Raw genomic sequence first — 26307 nt, 5'->3', positions numbered from 1 at the left:
GCTATAAAACACTACATCACGTGACAACACGCTATAACACGCTACAACACGCTATAAAACACTACTGTGTGGTGTCATGAACCAAAAACACTCTCAATCCATTTCTCCACGTTCATTTTCCAGCATCTCTCTGAGCCTTACCAAGAACAGGCCGTTTCTGTCTCCGTGTCTTTAAGGCTCATTAATATTAACGACCCTCCGTTCCGATTGGCTAACCGTTTCGAGAGCGAAACGTGAGACGCCGCGGCCCGGCGGCTACAGGTAGGGAAAACTGATGATGAAATGATAATGAGCGAACCTTTGTGACGCCACAAAGTTACGGAAGTCCAAACGGCTCGTTTAGAGGCTCGCTTTTCTAATATGGATTGTGTGGATTTAGTTTTGATGCTTTCACCATGTTTAGATACACATCCAACTCCTTTATCATCACAGAGGCACCATATGGGACCTTTAAAGTAATAAATATGAAAATGTTTTTAATATAAATATGAATTAGTGCTGCTCCTCTCTCTCTCTCGCTCTCTCTCTCTCTGCTCTCTCTCTCTCTCTCGCTCTCTCTCTCTCTGTGTCTCTCTCTCTCGCTCTCTCTCTCTCTCTCTGTCTGTCTCTCTCTGCTCTCTCTCTCTCTCTCTCTCTCTCTCTCTCTCTCTCTCTCTCTCTCTCTCTCTCTCTCTCTCTCTCTCTCTCTCTCTCTCTCTCTCTCTCTCTCTCAGCAGTGATCCAGCCTCTATCAGTTCATAAATCTTCTCCTCTGTCTGTTCTGAACAGCCGGAGTCTGTCGCTCTGTCCTGCCGCACAGGAAGTGATGCGTTTTATGTTTCTGCTTTGTTTGGAATCAACAGAAGAAGAAGAACTGGGTAGTTAGCATGAGCAGCGATAGCCACCATGGCTGAACAGACAGAGAGAAGAGAAACTCAAACTGCAGGAAATCCAAGCTCCGCCCACACTGTGTGATTGACAGGCGATCTGTGGGAGGAGCAGAGCAGAAACACCACAGTGAGGCTGAGGGAGGAAGATGGAGGCTGACAAACTAAACCTCTTGCAGATTCCCACTTTATCTAACCGGCTCCTGGTCAGACAGGGTGGAAATCCAGCAGCCAACAGGCTTCCAGGTTTCTAAAAACGTCCTGCTCCTGTCTCTCCAAACCGGTTCAGACCCACGGCATGCTGGGAGAAGCTCTCGTTAGTAGATGACATCACCCATCGCCGGCCTGACCTCGTTATCTCACAGGAACTCAGCAGCAGAATCCAGATTCCCAGTGTGAAGTTTGTCCTGCTGCTTTAAGTTAAGTTGAAGTCCTGCAACTGGGCCCATCGTGAAATACATCAGATAATGAATAAAAGTGAGGAGACTTCACTGAGCATGCAGCCGTCCTCCTTATCTGACTGCTAATATCACACACACACACACACACACACACACACACACACACACACACACACACACAAGGTAATGTAAATACACATCTTTTCACTTCCTGTATAGATGCTGTGAATTCATCTTTTTCTCATGTTTGTTTTCTTCATACTCTCATTGTTAGATATTGCATATATATTGATATTTGCAATACAAGTGGAACACGCATTACGTTCCATTTGTCATACTGCATGTTTTTCATATTTTTTGTATATTTTCAGTTTTTTAAGTATATGTATATCATTCTGCGCTCATTTATTCTTTGTTGCTGCTGTTATTTGTCACATACTAATAATGCTGCAATGCAAACTTTATTTTCATACATTAACATGTTCCAGTGTTGGAATTGTCTGCTGTGTGTTTAATGAGCTCTATTCTTTTTTATTTTCTATTTTTCTCTGCTGTATCCCATTAATATTTTTGCAGCAACATTTAACATAATGTAATGTAAATATAATGTAATGTAAATATAATGTAATGTAAATATAATGTAATGTAATCTGTTTTACACACAGAGTCTGGAGCTGCTCACCAAACATTCATCTCTGTTGTGTTTCTGGGCTCTGAAACCTGAACATCTGTAAACCTGAACAGCTGTAAACCTGAACAGCTGTGAACCTGAACATCTGTAAACCTGAACATCTGTAAACCTGAACATCTGTGAACCTGAACATCTGTAAACCTGAACAGCTGTGAACCTGAACATCTGTAAACCTGAACATCTGTAAACCTGAACATCTGTAAACCTGAACATCTGTAAACCAGAACAGCTGTGAACCTGAACATCTGTAAACCTGAACATCTGTAAACCTGAACATCTGTGAACCTGAACATCTGTAAACCTGAACATCTGTAAACCAGAACAGCTGTGAACCTGAACACACCAGAGTCAGTGTCGGGTCAGACTTCACAGCACGAGAGGAGGAACAATCACCATCATGATAATCATAAGAATTTTTTTCGATATCGATATATATCACAGTGTGGCTCACCAACTGAATGGTAATGTTGTGATGTCAAACAAAACAGAAATTTTCAATCAATATTCCATAAAATGTTTCATTCCTCATTTTGTCAGAGTGTTTAAATAAAATGAGCTCGTTCTCCTCAGTTCAGCAGCTGAACTCTGTCATGATTTCACAGAATACTGTGAAATATAAGAATATAATGAAGCTTTTTATTCAGAGATCCGTACAGCAGCAGGAGATAAACAGCCTCACTGTGGGGAACACACACCTGAACAGCAGAACCAACACGGAGCAGAACCAACACGGAGCAGAACCAACACTGAACAGAACCAACACCGAACAGAACCAACACCGAGCAGAACCAACACCGAGCAGAACCAACACCGAGCAGAACCAACACCGAACAGAACCAACACCGAACAGAACCAACACCGAGCAGAACCAACACCGAACAGAACCAACACCGAACAGAACCAACACCGAACAGAACCAACACCGAGCAGAACCAACACCGAACAGAACCAACACCGAACAGAACCAACACCGAGCAGAACCAACACCGAACAGAACCAACACCGAACAGAACCAACACCGAGCAGAACCAACACTGAACAAAACCAACACCGAGCAGAACCAACACTGAGCAGAACAGAACAGTCAGTGTATCTGAACTAAACTCTCTCTCTCTCTCTCTCTCTGTCTCTGTCTCTCTTTCTCTCTCTGTCTCTCTCTCTCTCTCTTTCTCTCTCTGTCTCTCTCTCTCTCTCTCTCTCTCTCTGTCTCTCTCTCTCTCTCTCTCTCTCAGCTCTGACAACCTCCTCCATCCTGACCTTTCTCCCCTGCTGCTGTCAGTCAGTCTGCTGCTGCTCAGCATCATGTCAGGCTAACGGTTAGCCTGTGTGGCTAACGGTTAGCCTGTGTGGCTAACGGTTAGCCTGTGTGGCTAACCCGGGCTAGCCCGCGGGCTAGCGCCGGCAGCAGCGTCGTGGTGGAGCAGAGCTCCGGTCGGACGGACAGCAGCGGGAGTCTTTCTCTTTCTCTCCCGGTAGAAACTCGCTTTCCTACCAAAACTAAAGCTAAAGCTACAGAAGCTAATTCACCTACCAGTAACGTGACTTCCGGGTTCCGGTCTTACGTCATGAGTCGCCCCCCGGGTCCTAAAGCCTGACGGGTTTGATGTTGAACAGTTTATATTTCCACTGTATTAAAACTCCTGAAGAATCACAAAGCAAAACGAGTCTGGACTAATGAAGCTTTAGGATTATTATTTCATGTTTACTCTGTCTACATTATCTGTCTGTTTACTGTAGCTTGGTATTGTGAATGTGATATTGATTGATTTTTGTTAATAAAAAAGAACAAACACAGGACTTTGCAGGCACTGACTAGTATTTGTTGTTGTTCAACTTCAACTGTCTAACTGAAATAATGTTTAACCCTTCAGGCTGAAACAGGAAGCTGTCAGCTCCATCTGAACCTCGTGTGGACCAAAGGGGCTTTTACACTTTATACTGATTTATGTATTTATGTATTTATTTATGTTTTCATTTGTACTCTTGACTTATTTTGTTTCTGCACTGTTTTGTTTGTCCTCTGTCTGTCCCTCTGTGTCTCTTTTGTCTTCAGATATTTCCTCCTTGGAGTTTCTCTCTTCTGAACAGTTTGATTTATTTTTTGTCTTTTGTAAAGTTTTTTTTTATCTGTGTTCTGAATATGTAAATGAGCTGAACATGAAATGATTTGTTAATACAGTTTCTGTTATTCTGCTTCTCAGACTCGGAACCGATCTGTTAACTGCAGCCTGTCATGGATTTACTGTTTCTGTAATTGGATATTGGAGGGAAAACTGAACACAGTCTGAACACTGAACACACTGTCTCCACTGAACACACTGTCTCCACTGAACACTGAACACAATGTCTGAACACTGAACACTGTCTACACTGAACACACTGTCTACACTGAACACTGAACACACTGTCTCCACTGAACACACTGTCTACACTGAACACTGGACACACTGTCTACACTGAACACTGGACACACTGTCTCCACTGAACACACTGTCTACACTGAACACTGGACACACTGTCTCCACTGAACACACTGTCTACACTGAACACTGAACACACTGTCTCCACTGAACACACTGTCTAGACTGAACACTGGACACACTGTCTCCACTGAACACTGGACACACTGTCTCCACTGAACACTGAACACACTGTCTCCACTGAACACACTGTCTCCACTGAACACTGGACACACTGTCTACACTGAACACTGGACACACTATCTCCACTGAACACTGGACACACTGTCTACACTGAACACTGGACACACTGTCTACACTGAACACACTGTCTCCACTGAACACTGGACACACTGTCTACACTGAACACTGGACACACTGTCTACACTGAACACACTGTCTCCACTGAACACTGGACACACTGTCTCCACTGAACACTGAATACACAGTCTACACTGAACACTGAACACACTGTCTCCACTGAACACTGAACACACTGTCTCCACTGAACACTGGACACACTGTCTCCACTGAACACTGGACACACTGTCTACACTAAACACTGAACACACTGTCTACACTGAACACTGAACACACTGTCTACACTGAACACTGGACATACTGTCTCCACTGAACACTGAACACACTGTCTCCACTGAACACTGGACACACTGTCTACACTGAACACTGAACACACTGTCTACACTGAACACAGGACATACTGTCTCCACTGAACACACTGTCTCCACTGAACACACTGTCTACACTGAACACTGGACATACTGTCTCCACTGAACACTGAACACACTGTCTCCACTGAACACAGGACACACTGTCTACACTGAACACTGAACACACTGTCTCCACTGAACACTGGACATACTGTCTCCACTGAACACACTGTCTACACTGAACACTGAACACACTGTCTACACTGAACACTGGACACACTGTCTACACTGAACACTGGACACACTGTCTACACTGAACACTGGACATACTGTCTCCACTGAACACACTGTCTACACTGAACACTGAACACACTGTCTACACTGAACACTGGACATACTGTCTACACTGAACACTGGACATACTGTCTCCACTGAACACACTGTCTACACTGAACACTGAACACACTGTCTACACTGAACACTGGACATACTGTCTCCACTGAACACACTGTCTGAACTGAACACACTCAACCATGATAAGGTCACTATAAACTCACTATTGAGTACCACAGACACTCTAAGTCCATATCGGAGTATTATAGGAATATTATAGGACTATAGTGATTTGTCGTCAGGGCACCGTCACAGAAATAAATAAAAAAAGAAATGGCTTGACATGAAATTAGATGCAAAAAGCAAGACGATCCATGACTGCAACAGGAGGCCAGGAGGAATTCTCCGTTACACAGACAGATGAAAGAATAGGCCAATACGTGCTGTAACTGGTGATATAGCTGTCAGGTGTTCAGCGATGTCGCCCTGGACAGAGACTTGCACCTCAACCTGGTGAGACCTAAAGCCATTTCTCTTTTTAAAGTTTAAATTCACTTGCACCCACATTAACGTTATCAACTGGAGTAAAATAGCCTAGAAATCAGATTTATCTCCCTCTATAATGTGTTTCCCCCAATACAATCTAACCTTGCCTTTGTCTCACCTGTTTGTCAAATAACCTGGTGATTATTAGTGTTTTTTGTTTTGTCTTTGTATTGAGCGCACTTATAGGCTACTATGTAACCCACATGGATACTTATGAGATTTTATGTGGCTCTGGTAAAATAAATTACGCACTACCTTCTTTTGAAAAAGCCAACAGTGCTCCCTTACTATTTTTCCTATGACTATTACCACTGTACTGCTTAATCTCAACATGATTATACATTACTTTACAGAATCATTTATATATTCAAACTCAACATTTCTTCAAAGTGACAGAGATACAATCCATTAGTCAACAACAAAGTTTTTTTTTTGCTTTGGAGAACGGCAGGTTGATTGTACATGACTCGTACGACAGGTCAGGACTCGTACATTTTGTTCGTACCTAAGAGAAAATTCTAAATACGAGAAAATTGGTGAATGTGGCAAGTTCTCTTAAATCGCTCGTACGAGTGATCACTGAACACACTGTCTCCACTGAACACACTGTCTCCACTGAACACACTGTCTGAACTGAACACACTGTCTCCACTGAACACACTGTCTCCACTGAACACACTGTCTGAACTGAACATACTGTCTCCACTGAACACACTGTCTCCACTGAACACACTGTCTGAACTGAACACACTGTCTCCACTGAACACACTGTCTGAACTGAACACACTGTCTCCACTGAACACACTGTCTCCACTGAACACACTGTCTGAACTGAACACACTGTCTGAACTGAACATACTGTCTCCACTGAACACACTGTCTGAACTGAACACACTGTCTCCACTGAACACACTGTCTGAACTGAACACACTGTCTCCACTGAACATACTGTCTCCACTGAACACACTGTCTCCACTGAACACACTGTCTGAACTGAACATACTGTCTCCACTGAACACACTGTCTCCACTGAACACACTGTCTGAACTGAACACACTGTCTCCACTGAACACACTGTCTGAACTGAACACACTGTCTGAACTGAACACACTGTCTGAACTGAACATACTGTCTCCACTGAACACACTGTCTGAACTGAACACACTGTCTCCACTGAACACACTGTCTCCACTGAACACTGAACACACTGTCTGAACTGAACATACTGTCTCCACTGAACATACTGTCTGAACTGAACACACTGTCTGAACTGAACACACTGTCTCCACTGAACACTGAACACACTGTCTGAACTGAACATACTGTCTCCACTGAACATACTGTCTGAACTGAACACACTGTCTCCACTGAACACATCAAACACTGTAAAACAGTTTTTGCCCAGAGACGAGCCAGTGGAGGATTTAGAGAGGAAGTAGCAGCTCAGTCTGAAACAGGAAGCTGGAGTCGATGAGAGTTTTAAAAACCAGAACTCTGCTGATGAACCAGACTGGACTCTCCTCAGGGCTTCATTAACTGCTGCTTCCACAGGAACCACAGGAACACACACACACACACACACACACACACACACACACTGAACAATGTGAGCTGCAGATCAGATTTATCAGCTGTCATGGATTTTACTCCTTTTGTTTTTCTTTAATAAAAAAAACTTAAATTAAATTAAATTTTCTCACTGTAAAAATGCACATTCTGCTACAATACTGGTCTGCATCTGGTTTTCATTGTTTTGTATTTAATTCATATTTCTTCCTCATGTAATGTTCACATTTTTATTTATTGCTCACATTTTTAGCTATTTTGTAAATCACTTTGTAAATCTGTTTTGATGAGCGCTCTATAAATATTATTATTATTATTATTATCATTATTATTATTATTATTAGTAGTAGTAGTAGTAGTAGTAGTGGTAGTAGTAGTAGCAGTAGTATTGTTGATGTTGGTATTAGTATTCATTTTATTATCATTGTGGTTATTATAGTCAAACAAAAGTCACTGCCTGACATTTTAATGAAACAGAAAGACAGTAAGAAGAGGATCCTCCATCAGACCGAGCGGACTGCGCCCCCTGCTGGACGGTGACACACAACACAGATCTTCTCTTTCCTTCAGTTAGGATCCAGAACACAACAGACGCAGTCGGGAGGACAGACTTAGTTTCTTTTCTGAGGAGATGAGGAAATAATAATTGTTTTATTTTATAGTTCATGGGTTAGGGTTAGGAAATGGTTTTTTTTCATTTGTAAATTTAGATCTATGCAAACAGTATTTTGCTGATAGGATAAAGAGATTTATTAAAACTTGTAAAACTAAAGATTTGAAGTTTTCAAATTTAAAATCAAAACCAGTAAAGCCTCATGATGAAACCACAGAGCGACAGCTGATCTGCTGAATCAGAATAAATCAGTTTCCACTGTGAGTCACAGATCAACATGAACAACAACAAACATGAAACCACAAACACCAAAACACCAAAACACCAAAACACCAGCTCGTACCAGCACGTGGTACGAGCTTCACGTCGTTATTTCCAACCCAAAGCATTTGAACGCACCGAGTCAGATTTACTCTTTCAGAAAAGGAAAGTGAAGAATTTACGAGGAGACCATGAAGGCAGCATCCGAACATTTTGCGGCTTCTGATTGGTCAGTTACCAGCTGTTGTGACCACGTGACACAGAAGATGGCTGCCTGCAGGAGTGAGGATGGTAGGTGGAATTTTAACTAGTAAACTGATAAAACCAGGCTGTTCGGAGCGGTTTGGGATCCTGTGAACCGAACCGAACTGAACTGGACCGGACCGAACCGAACTGAACTGGACTGAAGTGTTGGTGACAGTAAAGTCCAGACTGAGCTGGAACAGTTTCAGCTGCTCAGCTAGCTCTGAAGCTAACAGCTAGCAGCTAATCCAGCTAGCAGCTAACCAGCAGCTGCAGGTTTCCAGTGAAACTGTATTTATATTATTATATTATAGTTATTAACTGTAACTGTAGTTTTCCGCTGCTGTCCAGTGTGAGCAGTCTGACTGTTACAACACTGACAACATCACTGTTTTCCTTTAATGGAAAGTAGGAAACATCAAGAGCTGATGTCGCCTACTTTACTGACAAAATGATAACGATTTACAGAGCAGATCCTTTTCCAGAATGGACTGACTATTAGGGGTGGGACGTGTGTTTATCCCACGATACGATGATACGTGATATGGGTTTCACTATTCGATACAACTACATTACGATGTGATCAATAAAAGTTCAGTGACAACAAAGTCTGACTGTGCAGAATTCTGTTTATTTCTGAGACTCAAATCTTTCTAGCGATGCCATTGGCTGCTAGAATGTAAACAACAATTTAAAAATGTCATTACAAAGTGACAATAATATAATTTGGATGGAGAGTTTGTGAAACTGTGTTGGTCAAGAGTCTCATTAGTGATTACTACAGCAGAATAACATGGAGCTGATATCACCATTCATGTTCCTGACAGCAGAATAACATGGAGCTGATATCACCATTCATGTTCCTGACAGCAGAATAACATGGAGCTGATATCACCATTCATGTTCCTGACAGCAGAATAACATGGAGCTGATATCACCATTCATGTTCCTGACAGCAGAATAACATGGAGCTGATATCACCATTCATGTTCCTGTGCTGAGTTCAGCTCTGCTTTGTGTTTCTGTGTCTGCTGCACATCTCTACTGTGATGTGATTATCCAGAGTCATGTTTTGCCCTCTATTTGCTCTACCAAATAAGAGAAAAATTGCTATAATTATTTTTTTTTTTTTTTCCCACTTCAACGACTGATTCCTCCACCAGAATTAATAAAGTTTAATCTGATCTGATCTAATCTAACACACATAAAGTCTGTCAGTCAGCCTGCTGATCAGTTGTATTGATGACATTGGTTTAAGAGCAGTGACACAGATCAAACCTTCATGGTATATTTTCATATCATATATTAATTTCCCCTTTAATCTTCTTTGTCTCAGTTTGTTCTACTGCTTTTATTTTGTCCATCCTGCAAACTGTACATGCTTTAATTCAGATTGTTTCATACTTTACACTCTTCTATTTCTACTGAACATGTTCTAATGTTGGAATTAGCAGTTGTTTCTATCTGCTGATGCAGCGACCCAGTTTCCTCACAGGATCAATAAAGTTTCATCTAATCTAATAATCTAATGTAATGTTATGATGTAATTCCTCTCAGCAGGTCAGGACAGCATCCTGGAGCCTCTGTGTTTCCCGGAGCGTCCCGCCGGCGGCAGCGGCGCTCCCGGTCCGCCTCCCGGTCCGTCCGGTCCGTGTCCCGGTGAACCGGCGGTGTGTGTGTTCTGCTCCGAGTCCGTCCCCCCGCAGGACCGAGACCTCCTGCTCAAACACCTGCTGCTGCAGCACAAGCTCGTCATCGCCGACGTCAAACTCATCGCAGATTTCCCAAAGTAGGAACCTCCGCTCAGCCTGCTGCACACAAACAGGCTGACAATAAATCATCTGAATTTAAAAAGTTTTAAAATGTCCTACATCCAGCTGTTGGAGCTGCTGACAGGTTTCCGCTGCATGTTCACTCTTATTTTAATAATGAACAGACAGATATATTGGTTTTATTAAATATCGGATATTGGCCAGTAGGGATGGGATGATAAATCTAAATTCAATATATCTCAATACAAAATGTGTCAGTCCGTCTGTTGTCAGGAACATGAATGGTGATATCAGCTCCATGTTATTCTGCTGTCAGGAACATGAATGGTGATATCAGCTCCATGTTATTCTGCTGTCAGGAACATGAACGGTGATATCAGCTCCATGTTATTCTGCTGTCAGGAACATGAATGGTGATATCAGCTGCATGTTATTCTGCTGTCAGGAACATGAATGGTGATATCAGCTCCATGTTATTCTGCTGTCAGGAACATGAATAGTGATATCAGCTCCATGTTATTCTGCTGTCAGGAACATGAATGGTGATATCAGCTCCATGTTATTCTGCTGTAGTAATCACTAATGAGACTCTTGACCATCACAGTTTCACAAGCTCTCCATCCAAATTATATTATTGTCACTTTGTAACGACATTTTTAAGATAAGATAAGATAAGATAAGATAAGATAAGATAAGATGCACTTTATTGATCCCCTTGGGGAAATTCAGGTGCCACAGCAGCAGTTGATGGACAATACCAAAGAAGTAAAGTATGTAAAGTACAGGTAATAAAGAAATAAAGGAAATAGCTGCTAACATAGAATAAAGGTAGTGCAGTTTCTCTGCACATTTTATTTATTGATCAGGATGCAGGAGGAAACATGTTGGACTGCTAATGAGAGTTTGACTGATATGAGCTTTTGAAGGCCGATACTGATGTTTTTAGACTGAAGTCACATTTGGTGCCGATATTCAGTATCTTTAGATTTGACCATTTTCATGCCACAAATTCCCAGTATTCAGTGTTTCCTCCAGAGTTTTCTTCTCATCCGGGTGAAAAGCCTCTGAAACAGTTTAGACACTAAAACTCTCCACTGACATCCAGAGTTTTAGTGTCAGCAGCTCCTTAAAGGTTTTACAGACAGTTGAGTGAAACCAGATCCTCAGCTGCATCATGTCAGCAGGGAGCAGCAGGACCGGACCATGAAGGGTGACATCACATGGTCTCTGTCTGACCTGGTGGACCTGTGACCCCTGACCCCTGACCCCTGACCCCTGCTGTGTCTCTGCTCCTCAGGTACTTGTTGTACTGGAAAGGCCGCTTCCTGGAGCAGCCGCTGACAGACTTCTGCAGCGTGATCAAGACGAACTCCACCGGTCCGGCCGGTGAGGAGCTTCAGACTCTCCACTCACAGCTTCCTGTTTGTTCCCTCTGTGGATTTGTTTTTAAATGCATAACGTCTCCTGATTGGCTGACGTCTCTCAGGTTTTGCCGCTCAAACTAATTGACATTTTGACTTTGTCTTCTTCAAAAAAGCCTTGATCACATATCTTCAGCAGCATGTGAAAATTGTAAATCCTAATCTGACCCGTTGTTGTTGTTGTTGTTGTTGTTGTTGTTGTTGTTGTTGTTGTTGTTGTTGCAGAGAAGCAGGAGCACTACTTCCTGCTGTGTGACGTTCTTCCAGAAGACAGACTCCTGAGAGAGAATCTGCAGCAGAAGAGGCTGGTGAGGATCTGAACTCAAACACAACACACAGATTCATCATCTGATCTGTGATCAATCAAAAGCTAAAACTGATTTCTGTCACTGCAGACGGGAGATTTTCCTGCTGAAGTTCCAGTTTCATTTGTTTTTATCTCAAAGTGACGCTTCAGTTCTGACGGTCAAATCAAGCCGGAGTTGAGATTTATGTTTGATCTTGATGCCAAAATCAGATTATAGAGTTTGTATGATTTTCTGTGATAAATCAAAAGATTAAACTCATTTCTTTTGTCATTGAATGTAAGACTGCTGCAGATCGTCCTTCCTCCCTCCCTCCCTCCCTGCCTCCTTCCTTCCTTCCTCCCTCCCTCCCTCCCTCCCTGCCTCCCTCCCTCCTTCCTTCCTTCCTTCCTTCCTCCCTCCCTGCCTCCCTCCCTCCTTCCTTCCTTCCTTCCTTCCTCCCTCCCTCCCTCCCTGCCTCCCTCCCTCCCTCCCTGCCTCCCTCCCTCCTTCCTTCCTTCCTTCCTTCCTCCCTCCCTGCCTCCCTCCCTCCCTCCTTCCTTCCTTCCTCCCTAGCTGTTTGTCCTACAGGAGCGGGTCCTGGTCTTCTTCTGTGGTTTTGATGTAACCGTTTGTCCTACAGGAGCGGGTCCTGGTCTTCTTCTGTGGTTTTGATGTAACCGTTTGTCCTACAGGAGCGGGTCCTGGTCTTCTTCTGTGGTTTTGATGTAGCTGTTTGTCCTACAGGAGCGGGTCCTGGTCTTCTTCTGTGGTTTTGATGTAGCTGTTTGTCCTACAGGAGCGGGTCCTGGTCTTCTTCTGTGGTTTTGATGTAGCTGTTTGTCCTACAGGAGCGGGTCCTGGTCTTCTTCTGTGGTTTTGATGTAGCTGTTTGTCCTACAGGAGCGGGTCCTGGTCTTCTTCTGTGGTTTTGATGTAGCTGTTTGTCCTACAGGAGCGGGTCCTGGTCTTCTTCTGTGGTTTTGATGTAGCTGTTTGTCCTACAGGAGCGGGTCCTGGTCTTCTTCTGTGGTTTTGATGTAGCTGTTTGTCCTACAGGAGCGGGTCCTGGTCTTCTTCTGTGGTTTTGATGTAACTGTTTGTCCTACAGGAGCGGGTCCTGGTCTTCTTCTGTGGTTTTGATGTAGCTGTTTGTCCTACAGGAGCGGGTCCTGGTCTTCTTCTGTGGTTTTGATGTAGCTGTTTGTCCTACAGGAGCGGGTCCTGGTCTTCTTCTGTGGTTTTGATGTAGCTGTTTGTCCTACAGGAGCGGGTCCTGGTCTTCTTCTGTGGTTTTGATGTAACTGTTTGTCCTACAGGAGCGGGTCCTGGTCTTCTTCTGTGGTTTTGATGTAGCTGTTTGTCCTACAGGAGCGGGTCCTGGTCTTCTTCTGTGGTTTTGATGTAACTGTTTGTCCTACAGGAGCGGGTCCTGGTCTTCTTCTGTGGTTTTGATGTAGCTGTTTGTCCTACAGGAGCGGGTCCTGGTCTTCTTCTGTGGCTTTGATGTAGCTGTTTGTCCTACAGGAGCGGGTCCTGGTCTTCTTCTGTGGTTTTGATGTAGCTGTTTGTCCTACAGGAGCGGGTCCTGGTCTTCTTCTGTGGTTTTGATGTAGCTGTTTGTCCTACAGGAGCGGGTCCTGGTCTTCTTCTGTGGTTTTGATGTAGCTGTTTGTCCTACAGGAGCGGGTCCTGGAGCAGCAGCAGAAGGAGAGAGACGACAGCAGCTTCCAGCGGCTCTGCATGTTCTGCAGTGAGGAGTTCAGTGGAAACAGGTGCAGTACAGACAGTACAGACAGACAGGACAGACGGTACAGACAGACGGTACAGACAGTACAGATGGTACAGACAGTACAGACGGTACAGACAGTACAGACGGTACAGACAGACAGGACAGACGGTACAGACAGACGGTACAGACAGACGGTACAGACGGTACAGACAGTACAGACGGTACAGACAGACAGGACAGACAGTACAGACAGACGGTACAGACGGTACAGACAGACGGTACAGACAGACGGTACAGACAGACGGTACAGACAGTACAGATGGTACAGACAGTACAGACGGTACAGACAGTACAGACGGTACAGACAGACAGGACAGACGGTACAGACAGACGGTACAGACAGACGGTGCAGACAGACAGTACAGACGGTACAGACAGACAGGACAGACGGTACAGACAGACGGTACAGACAGACGGTACAGACAGACGGTACAGACGGTACAGACAGACGGTACAGACAGACGGTACAGACGGTACAGACAGTACAGACGGTACAGACAGACGGTACAGACGGTACAGACGGTACAGACAGTACAGACGGTACAGACAGTACAGACGGTACAGACAGACAGTACAGACAGACAGGACAGACGGTACAGACAGGACAGACGGTACAGACAGTACAGACAGTACAGACGGTACAGACAGACGGTACAGACAGGACAGACGGTACAGACAGACGGTACAGACGGTACAGACAGACGGTACAGACAGTACAGACGGTACAGACAGATGGTACAGACAGACGGTACAGACGGTACAGACAGACAGGACAGACGGTACAGACGGTACAGACAGACAGGACAGACGGTACAGACGGTACAGACAGACGGTACAGACGGTACAGACGGTACAGACAGACGGTACAGACGGTACAGACAGACGGTACAGACAGTACAGACAGTACAGACGGTACAGACGGTACAGACAGACGGTACAGACAGGACAGACGGTACAGACAGTACAGACAGTACAGACAGGACAGACGGTACAGACGGTACAGACAGACGGTACAGACAGGACAGACGGTACAGACGGTACAGACAGGACAGACGGTACAGACGGTACAGACAGGACAGACGGTACAGACGGTACAGACAGACGGTACAGACAGACGGTACAGACAGACGGTACAGACAGACGGTACAGACGGTACAGACAGGACAGACGGTACAGACGGTACAGACAGACGGTACAGACAGACGGTACAGACAGACGGTACAGACAGACGGTACAGACGGTACAGACAGACAGGACAGACGGTACAGACGGTACAGACAGACGGTACAGACAGACGGTACAGACGGTACAGACAGACGGTACAGACGGTACAGACAGACGGTACAGACAGACGGTACAGACGGTACAGACAGACAGGACAGACGGTACAGACAGACGGTACAGACGGTACAGACAGACGGTACAGACGGTACAGACAGACGGTACAGACAGACGGTACAGACGGTACAGACAGACGGTACAGACGGTACAGACAGTACAGACGGTACAGACAGACGGTACAGACAGACAGGACAGACAGGACAGACGGTACAGACGGTACAGACAGGACAGACGGTACAGACAGTACAGACGGTACAGACGGTACAGACAGACGGTACAGACAGGACAGACGGTACAGACAGACGGTACAGACGGTACAGACAGACGGTACAGACGGTACAGACAGACGGTACAGACAGACGGGACAGACGGTACAGACAGACGGTACAGACAGACGGTACAGACAGTACAGATGGTACAGACAGTACAGACGGTACAGACAGTACAGACGGTACAGACAGACAGGACAGACGGTACAGACAGACGGTACAGACAGACGGTACAGACGGTACAGACAGTACAGACGGTACAGACAGACAGGACAGACAGTACAGACAGACGGTACAGACGGTACAGACAGACGGTACAGACAGACGGTACAGACAGTACAGATGGTACAGACAGTACAGACGGTACAGACAGTACAGACGGTACAGACAGACAGGACAGACGGTACAGACAGACGGTACAGACAGACGGTGCAGACAGACAGTACAGACGGTACAGACAGACAGGACAGACGGTACAGACAGACGGTACAGACAGACGGTACAGACAGACGGTACAGACGGTACAGACAGACGGTACAGACAGACGGTACAGACGGTACAGACAGTACAGACGGTACAGACAGACGGTACAGACGGTACAGACGGTACAGACAGTACAGACGGTACAGACAGACAGTACAGACAGACAGGACAGACGGTACAGACAGGACAGACGGTACAGACAGTACAGACAGTACAGACGGTACAGACAGACGGTACAGACAGGACAGACGGTACAGACAGACGGTACAGACGGTACAGACAGACGGTACAGACAGTACAGACGGTACAGACAGATGGTACAGACAGACGGTACAGACGGTACAGACAGACAGGACAGACGGTACAGACGGTACAGACAGACAGGACAGACGGTACAGACGGTACAGACAGACGGTACAGACGGTACAGACGGTACAGACAGACGGTACAGACGGTACAGACAGACGGTACAGACAGTACAGACAGTACAGACGGTACAGACGGTACAGACAGACGGTACAGACAGGACAGACGGTACAGACGGTACAGACAGACAGGACAGACGGTACAGACGGTACAGACAGACAGGACAGACGGTACAGACGGTACAGACAGACGGTACAGACGGTACAGACGGTACAGACAGACGGTACAGACGGTACAGACAGACGGTACAGACAGTACAGACAGTACAGACGGTACAGACAGACGGTACAGACAGGACAGACGGTACAGACGGTACAGACAGGACAGACGGTACAGACGGTACAGACAGACGGTACAGACAGACGGTACAGACAGACGGTACAGACAGACGGTACAGACGGTACAGACAGACAGGACAGACGGTACAGACGGTACAGACAGACGGTACAGACAGACGGTACAGACGGTACAGACAGACGGTACAGACGGTACAGACAGACGGTACAGACAGACGGTACAGACGGTACAGACAGACAGGACAGACGGTACAGACAGACGGTACAGACGGTACAGACAGACGGTACAGACGGTACAGACAGACGGTACAGACAGACGGTACAGACAGACGGTACAGACGGTACAGACAGACGGTACAGACGGTACAGACAGTACAGACGGTACAGACAGACGGTACAGACAGACAGGACAGACAGGACAGACGGTACAGACGGTACAGACAGGACAGACGGTACAGACAGTACAGACGGTACAGACGGTACAGACAGACGGTACAGACAGGACAGACGGTACAGACAGACGGTACAGACGGTACAGACAGACGGTACAGACGGTACAGACAGACGGTACAGACAGACGGGACAGACGGTACAGACAGACGGTACAGACAGACGGTACAGACGGTACAGACAGACGGTACAGACAGACGGTACAGACAGTACAGATGGTACAGACAGTACAGACGGTACAGACAGTACAGACGGTACAGACAGACAGGACAGACGGTACAGACAGACGGTACAGACAGACGGTACAGACGGTACAGACAGTACAGACGGTACAGACAGACAGGACAGACAGTACAGACAGACGGTACAGACGGTACAGACAGACGGTACAGACAGACGGTACAGACAGACGGTACAGACAGTACAGATGGTACAGACAGTACAGACGGTACAGACAGTACAGACGGTACAGACAGACAGGACAGACGGTACAGACAGACGGTACAGACAGACGGTGCAGACAGACAGTACAGACGGTACAGACAGACAGGACAGACGGTACAGACAGACGGTACAGACAGACGGTACAGACAGACGGTACAGACGGTACAGACAGTACAGACGGTACAGACAGACGGTACAGACGGTACAGACGGTACAGACAGTACAGACGGTACAGACAGACAGTACAGACAGACAGGACAGACGGTACAGACAGGACAGACGGTACAGACAGTACAGACAGTACAGACGGTACAGACAGACGGTACAGACAGGACAGACGGTACAGACAGACGGTACAGACGGTACAGACAGACGGTACAGACAGTACAGACGGTACAGACAGATGGTACAGACAGACAGGACAGACGGTACAGACGGTACAGACAGACAGGACAGACGGTACAGACGGTACAGACAGACGGTACAGACGGTACAGACGGTACAGACAGACGGTACAGACGGTACAGACAGACGGTACAGACAGTACAGACAGTACAGACGGTACAGACGGTACAGACAGACGGTACAGACAGGACAGACGGTACAGACAGTACAGACAGGACAGACGGTACAGACAGACGGTACAGACAGGACAGACGGTACAGACGGTACAGACAGGACAGACGGTACAGACGGTACAGACAGGACAGACGGTACAGACGGTACAGACAGACGGTACAGACAGACGGTACAGACAGACGGTACAGACAGACGGTACAGACGGTACAGACAGACAGGACAGACGGTACAGACGGTACAGACAGACGGTACAGACAGACGGTACAGACGGTACAGACAGACGGTACAGACGGTACAGACAGACGGTACAGACAGACGGTACAGACGGTACAGACAGACAGGACAGACGGTACAGACAGACGGTACAGACGGTACAGACAGACGGTACAGACGGTACAGACAGACGGTACAGACAGACGGTACAGACGGTACAGACAGACGGTACAGACGGTACAGACAGTACAGACGGTACAGACAGACGGTACAGACAGACAGGACAGACAGGACAGACAGGACAGACGGTACAGACGGTACAGACAGGACAGACGGTACAGACGGTACAGACGGTACAGACGGTACAGACAGACGGTACAGACAGGACAGACGGTACAGACAGACGGTACAGACGGTACAGACAGACGGTACAGACGGTACAGACAGACGGTACAGACAGACGGGACAGACGGTACAGACAGACGGTACAGACAGACGGTACAGACGGTACAGACAGACGGTACAGACGGTACAGACAGACGGTACAGACAGACGGTACAGACAGGACAGACGGTACAGACAGGACAGACGGTACAGACGGTACAGACAGTACAGACGGTACAGACGGTACAGACAGACGGTACAGACAGACGGTACAGACAGACAGGACAGACGGTACAGACGGTACAGACGGTACAGACAGGACAGACGGTACAGACGGTACAGACAGACGGTACAGACAGGACAGACGGTACAGACAGACGGTACAGACAGACGGTACAGACAGACGGTACAGACAGACGGTACAGACGGTACAGACAGACGGTACAGACAGACGGTACAGACAGACGGTACAGACAGGACAGACGGTACAGACAGTACAGACAGACGGTACAGACAGACAGTACAGACGGTACAGACAGACGGTACAGACAGACAGTACAGACGGTACAGACAGACGGTACAGACAGACGGTACAGACAGGACAGACGGTACAGACAGGACAGACGGTACAGACGGTCTGTAGCCGTCAGTCACAGGTCTGAGAGTCGGCCTTCTCTGTTACAACACAGACAGGAAGATAAAGATTCAGTTGAAAGGAATTGTAAAGTTATTGTTATTGATTGTTATTGATCAGAAACTATGAACCGCTCAGATAGATTCTGGTTGTTTGGAGCTCTGAGGAAGTAAACACCTTGTTTATTTCCCCTAGAGGAGCATTAGATGGAATATAAACATAATGAATATCTTCCTAGTCGAGTGTTTTCATAGTTTAACGAATATCTAAGCGACCTTTAAATCTTCTGTTGCAGCTTCTTTCTCTTTTAGTTTTTTCTCCTTCTTCACAGCTGATTCTGTCTTCTGATCTTTTATTCCCTAAACTGATAAAGCTGATAAAGTGAACTTTTGAAATGTCACAAAAAATAAAATCATTTTTCCTCCTCAAGCGAGCAAGAAAACATTTTTGCGATGTTGAGGAAATTTTAGATATTTTCTGTCACCATTCAGCTTCTGGAACATAAAACATAAACTTGATGGATGGAGGTTCAGATTCATTACAGGAGCTGAACCCAAATCTGTAAAGACTGTCTGACATCTAAAGGTAAACAGCAGACTGAGACTGCCATCTGCTATTGGCTGATCTTTAGTGCCATGTCATCACCTGGCACCAAAGATCAGCCAATAGCAGATGCTGGTGTCAGTAGCTGCTGTTCACCTGTAGATGTGAGTCAGAGTTTGGTTGAGTTCAGTCTGAAGAGCTCCGGTCTGCCTCAGGTCTTCTCTGCTGAACCACATGGCGAGGGAACACTCCTTCAGCATCGGCCTCCCCGACAACATCGTGTTCTGCAGCGACTTCCTGGACGCTCTGCAGCGCAAACTGGACAAGTAAGACCCAGACCAGGTTTCTGTTCACACAAGATCTGGTCCTGTGTCTACGACATGTGACTGTTTTCATCTGTTTTTATGTCTTGATTCATTTAAACTGAAAACCTTCACTCCAAGTTTCTTCTTCTGTGTCTGTCAGTCTGCAGTGTCTGTACTGTGAGAAAACCTTCAGAGATAAAACTACGCTGAAGGATCACATGAGGAAGAAATCTCACCGCCGCATCAACGCCAGCAACCGAGAATACGACCGCTTCTACGTCATCAACTACCTGGTGAGGAGATAAGAAAATAAATGAGTCGTTAATTCATTTTAAAAGTGACTTTATTACTTATTGGACCATGGCAGCAGTAGGTAGTTCCTCCAGTCGCTCCTCCTCCTCTCTTCTTCTAAAGTCACATCAGTCAGTTTTCTTCCATTTCTCATCCAATCAGCTCAGTCCGCGCGGACCACGACAAATTAAGAGCAACAAGTTCACTCCTCTTCTCTGGAGGTTGTTGAAAGGCATTCTGGGAAACGTAGTAAATCAGTAACTACAGTAGAAGCAGATGAGGCAGGTTGAGGGAAAGTGGGTTCAGCAAGACAGTAAATGACTCTTCATCACTAAATAACTGCTGGATGTGTTGAATATATGATTTATATGATATAATATAATGATACGTAACAGTCAGAGTCTGATGGTAAAGTGTGTTGTTGTGGTTTCCAGGAGCTTGGGAAGACGTGGGAGGAGGTGCAGAGTGAGGATGACCGTGAGCTGGTGGACGATGAAGATGAGTAAGTTTCCTCAACATGAAACACGGAGTCAGAACCACAGAACCGGAACAGATAGAACAGTTCTCACAGAACCGGAACAGATAGAACAGTTCTCACAGAACCGGAACAGATAGAACAGTTCTCACAGAACCGGAACAGATAGAACAGTTCTCACTCAAATCAACGTTCCTGGACGGTCGGAGCGGCAGCCATTTTGATGTGAACCGTTGAACTAGCTTCTGTATAAAGCGACTTACAGCTGAGAGTCACTGAGAGGTTTTACAGCTGATTGGTCGGTCTGACAGGTGACCTCATGTCTGTGTTCTCCACAGTGATTGGTCGGACTGGCAGGCTCACCCGGTCTGTGCTGTGTGTCTGTTCTGCGATCAGCAGTCAGAGACGATGGAGAAGATCTACAGACACATGGAGGTACAACAGACAGGAACTGACAGTTCAACTGATAAAATATGAGATATAAAGAGTGTACCTGAGAAAAAAAAAAAGTGTCTTCTATGTGTGAAACGTGATCAGTAAAGCCTTGAAAAACATCCGTTCTCTGAATGTATGAGTTGGTCAGGACCACATGAGTCCTGTACAGACCTGCTGCAGGACTCATGTAGCCTGGACAGCTGGACGAGACACTCAGAAACAAACGTTTCAAATATATCAATAACAGGGAAGTCCGGCTCTTGACTGGAGGCTCGGAGGAGTTTTAGGATTTTTAGGTTTCTCTTGTTTCTCTTGTTCATTTTGTTCCTCTTGTTCTCCAGGAGGCTCACGGCTTTGATCTCCATAAGCTGAGGATAGACCTCAGTAAGTAAAACCACAGTCTGAAACAAACACTAAAACCCAAGCATTCAACTCCATCATCATCATCATCATCATCATCATCATCATCATCAGTAAAGGCGGTGGTATACCAAGTTGCCGGAAATAGAAACTCAGTTGATCAGGTCGCAGAAAACAAACATTTGTTTCCTCGCTGCGGCTTCATGTTGTTCGTTCATGTCACTCCGCACCAGCAGGGGGCGCATGGAGATTAAAGAGGTAACCAGAAACAAAACCTCAGAACAACAACAACAACAACAACAACAACAGCAACTGAGGGAATCTGATTGGTTTGATCATCATAAAGTTTCAGAAATCTTCTAGCCTCCAAACCTTTCTCTCATTTATTTTGAAGAGTCGACCACAAAATATCTATATACTGTATATATCGCAATATTTTCTGCAGTGTTTTTGAATATAAAATAAAATACCCCTCCAAAATGTAAAGTTTTGATGGCGGGACACCTTCGCAAGATTACATTTTGGAAAATGGAGACGCTTCCCACAAGGCAGCACGACCAATCACATGACCAGCTGACAATCACAGTGAGGTCGCAGTGAGCGGCGAGTCTGTGCAGCGCTTCGTTTCTTCCTGCAAACGTGTCGTCGTGTTCCTACGAACCTGCTGACATTCGTTTCTGCAGCAGGTTGATTGATTGATTGATTGATTGATTACCTTTATTGATCATACGGTCCTGAAGCCCCTCTGCTGCTCTCCTCTCCTCAGATCTGCGGTTCTACCAGCAGGTGAAGCTGGTGAACTTCATCCGGCGGCAGATCCATCAGAGCCGCTGCTACGGCTGCCAGCAGAGCTTCAGCTGCAGAGCCGCGGCGCTGCAGCACATCATGGCCGCCGGTCATGTGATGAAGCTGCCGGACGTGTCGGCCTGGGACCAGCCGCAGTCAGTCTAGTTTTTATTTTCTTACTGCACATATTTCATATTTTTAGTAGATTTTCATATGGCGCATGTTTTCCATTCATTTCTTCTTTGTCTCAGTAAGTTCTGCTGTTTTTGGTTTTTTTTTCACACCCTGCATGCGTTGTGTAATTCACATTTCATACTTTTTATTCACTTAAAAGTTCTACTGTTGTAATTCTCGGTTGCATAATGTTGAAATACTCAATTTATAATTTTTTTCTATTCTTGTTGTTTTATTTATTCTTTTTTATCTTTAGCTAACAGAACTAACCAGAGCTCAGGATGGGTCCTTTAAAAATTTGTTTTAAATCTTAAAATAAGTTTCACCATGTTTAACTAAACACAGTTAAACTTTTATGTCCCTTAACTATTAATTTCCTTTTTCTTGTTCTGCCTTTTTATAGTTACTTTCATCAGCTGTTCAGTCAGAATCAGGCTGCTTCTGTCTCCTTATTTTGGTTTTTAAATTGATCTTATATTCAATTGCAGGCAGCATTAAAAACGTTTTTACATTTGTCTTCTGAACCTTTTATATATCCTGTTGTCAGAAGATCACAGAAGGTTCATTTGAATGATGTTGCTCTTTTAGGAAGTGTTGAAATACTTTTATCTTCTAAAACCATGAAGGCATCCTTTAAAATGACGCTGTTCATCAGAGCTGAATGTCCTGGTCTGTCCTGGTCTGTCCTGGTCTGTCCTGGTCTGTCCTGGTCTGTCCTGGTCTGTCCTGGTCTGTCCTGGTCTGTCCTCAGGTATTTCTTCCCCACCTATGAGAACGACGCCCTGCTGTGTTCGCTGGCGGACAGCGACGGTGAAACCGACGGTCCGGTCCGGAGCGAGGACGTCCCGGTCATCGCCGAGGACATCAGCAACCTCCGAACCCTGAAGCAGAGCAGCGTCCTGAAACAGCTGCTGAAGAACACAGGCTGCTGAGGAGGAGGAGGAGGAGGAGGAGGAGGAGGAGGAATAGTTAGATGTTGGATGGTTAGTTAAATGGATGGATAGAAGAATGGATAATGGATGGATGGATGCACAGTGCTTCTTCTCATCAGACTCGTCCCAGTGTGCACCAGGACTGCACATCACATATTATATACTGTATATAATATATGTATGTATGTTCGATACTGCAGAAAAAATTGTGATATCCGCGAGTTGCTGGATCTCACAGTTGCTGAATATTTCAGGCTTTTCAACAGTTAAAGATGTTCAGAAAGAAAACTTGGCTGCAGAAGCTCAGGATCCATTCAGTTTGAATGAAAGGAAAAGTTTTCTCTTCCATGTTAAGATGTGCAGAGATTCTCCAGCAGAAAAGTTCAGCCTCATGATTTAGAAATTGCAATAGACAATATTGCAATTTTATTTTTTTATTTTTTTTTGAGTGTTGCAGCCTGATGTGCACTTTAAAAGCCATCAGAAGCCTTTCAGGATAGTTTGGGTGTTGAACATTTCAACCTTCACTTGGTCCATCCAAGCAATAAAGAGGATTTAATAAAAATTTACTCAAATGTGAACTTTATTACTTGATGTAGAATTTATTTTGCTTTGTAAACGTAGAAATTGGTCAACAACTCTGAATAAAACTGGTCATTCTTGTCAAGATTAGATTTTTTTTGTTTCTTTCTTCAACATGACTGCAACACAGATTAAATACTCAACTTATATTTAGATAAAAATACCAAAAACCCTGAGCTGTGAAACATCACACAGAAGATACTGAAGATTCAAGACCTTCTGCTTTAAAAAGACAGAGCGTCTTCAAGCTGTTTTCTTAAATAAATGTCCATGGATGAAAACCAGGTTCAGTTCCTCGTCTCCCTGTCAGTCTTGGGGTTTTCAGTCCTGGGGTTTTCAGTCCTGGGGTTTTCAGTCGGGGTTTTCAGTCCTGGGGTTTTCAGTCTTGGAGGTTTTGGCCGGTCCGATGTTCTGCGCCGCCTTGCCCAGCGCCACCTGCCGTATGCTGGAGCCGAACTGCAGCGTACTGAGCGTTTCACCCACATCCTTCACATCTGGACTCACATTCACAAACACACAGCACTGCAGGAAAACAAGAGACAGCTGGTTAGTGGACTTTATCACTGAGGAGCAGCTAGGTTCTTCAGGGTTCTTTGGTTAGGGTTGTGGTTCTACATAGAACTGTAATGACTAAGGTCTGATGAGGGATGTTGAAGCTCAATACTGATGTTTTTGGATTGAAGCTTCTGAAAGACAATATTTTGTGGCAATATTCAGAATCTTTAAATTTGACAATTTTCATACTAAAATTTTAAATTAAAATAAAAGTATTCAGTGTTTCCCCTGAATTTTCTTCTTGTCAGAATGGAAAGCTTTGGAAACATTTAGACCATCATGGGACACTAAAACTCTCCACTGAAATACAGGATAATAATATCAGTCTTATCATACTGGAACAGATCCCATTTTTAAAGGATAAGGCTGGAGTTTTAACAACTTAATAAGCCGGTTGTAGACACGTTTGCGATCTCAGGAAAGTAGTTCCGTAGCACAGAAAATAGTCCCCGGCGTAATGAAGAATTTGTTGCCATTTGAATTTGATTTGGTAATAACTACAACAGCCTGACTTTTCGTGGTAACAGTTAGTGATTTTTAAAATGTAAACTATGTCTTTGTGAGCTGTATTTCAAGGTTTTTAGCTTACAATTGGAGCCAATGACTTCCGGGTTGACGGCTAAAAAGGGAACGTGGGAAGTCAAAGTAACGGGAGTAGAGCAAACGCATTGTTGATTTTGTTATTTTCATAGGATTTGTTGACGGTAAGCAATGCATTAAAAAACACCAGCCTTATCCTTTAATAAAAGGACAATATCTGCAGATAAATCAGCAAACCCATAATTAAATCTAACCCAAGTTATAACTCAGAAACCTCATGTTTAGTAAATCACAATACAGAACCCAGTGTTGTTCTTAAAAAGTTCTTTAACAGAACCGTTTTCTAACATTTAATACACTCTTATAGGGTTCTTAATAGCACCCAGAAGGATTCTTGTGTGGTTATTCTCTCGATAGGATCACTCCAATGTTTGATATCACTTCGCGGCGGAGGGATACGTTACGATTCACTACCGTGCGCACCTGCGCGTGCGTTGTGCAGCTGGGCCGGTTGGACCACGTGAAGAAGGCAGTGAAGCATCCAAATAGTTGCCTGTTTTTCACTGTTTTTTTCAGAGCGTTTGTGCATGGCCCGTTTGGAGGCCATGCGGTCCTGGGTGACTCGGGTTTTCTTTACCTCTGCTAAGGAGGACAGGCCTCTGCCTCCCTCTGGTGTGGTTCCTGAGCGCTGCAATAGCCCTCCCAGCTGCTCAGGAGCTCCCCATAGGAAATGGGAAAAGGGCAGAGTGGGAAAAGGCACGGGTTCCCACTCCACAGCCACTCACTGTAGTGAGTCGGGTCTGGGGCAGTGAGGGAGCAGGGCTGGCATCAGCAGGAGACAGCTCCTCTTGGAGATGAGGACGCTCTCTTGGTGGTGACCAGTGATGGGCT

At 45.3% G+C, this 26307-nt stretch overlaps 2 protein-coding genes across 2 annotated transcripts in view; one reads left to right on the top strand and one right to left on the bottom strand.

Annotated features, from left to right (window-relative positions):
* immp2l (inner mitochondrial membrane peptidase subunit 2) overlaps window positions 1–3502 on the bottom strand; it is a 123538-nt gene extending 120036 nt beyond the window's left edge. Inside the window, exon 1 of the mRNA XM_078283193.1 lies at window positions 3490–3502. The gene's annotated coding sequence lies outside the window, so the exon portion shown is untranslated. The remainder of the gene's footprint in view (window positions 1–3489) is intronic.
* A 5162-nt stretch (window positions 3503–8664) lies between these two features.
* znf277 (zinc finger protein 277) lies at window positions 8665–24389 on the top strand. The gene is made up of 12 exons (XM_078283167.1): window positions 8665–8698; window positions 10208–10439; window positions 11720–11808; window positions 12069–12151; window positions 13811–13902; window positions 20197–20307; window positions 20447–20579; window positions 21012–21079; window positions 21391–21487; window positions 21829–21871; window positions 22614–22788; window positions 23559–24389. Exons 1-12 carry the CDS (start codon window positions 8674–8676, stop codon window positions 23737–23739), a joined length of 1329 nt encoding a protein of 442 aa, XP_078139293.1. The 5' UTR covers window positions 8665–8673; the 3' UTR covers window positions 23740–24389.
* Window positions 24390–26307: the final 1918 nt, after the last annotated feature.

The sequence above is a fragment of the Centroberyx gerrardi genome, chromosome 4 (assembly GCF_048128805.1).
Source record: "Centroberyx gerrardi isolate f3 chromosome 4, fCenGer3.hap1.cur.20231027, whole genome shotgun sequence".
NCBI lineage: Eukaryota > Metazoa > Chordata > Actinopteri > Beryciformes > Berycidae > Centroberyx > Centroberyx gerrardi.
The sequence above is the reverse complement of the archived record's forward strand: the minus strand, read 5'-3'. Positions and strand labels throughout refer to the sequence as shown.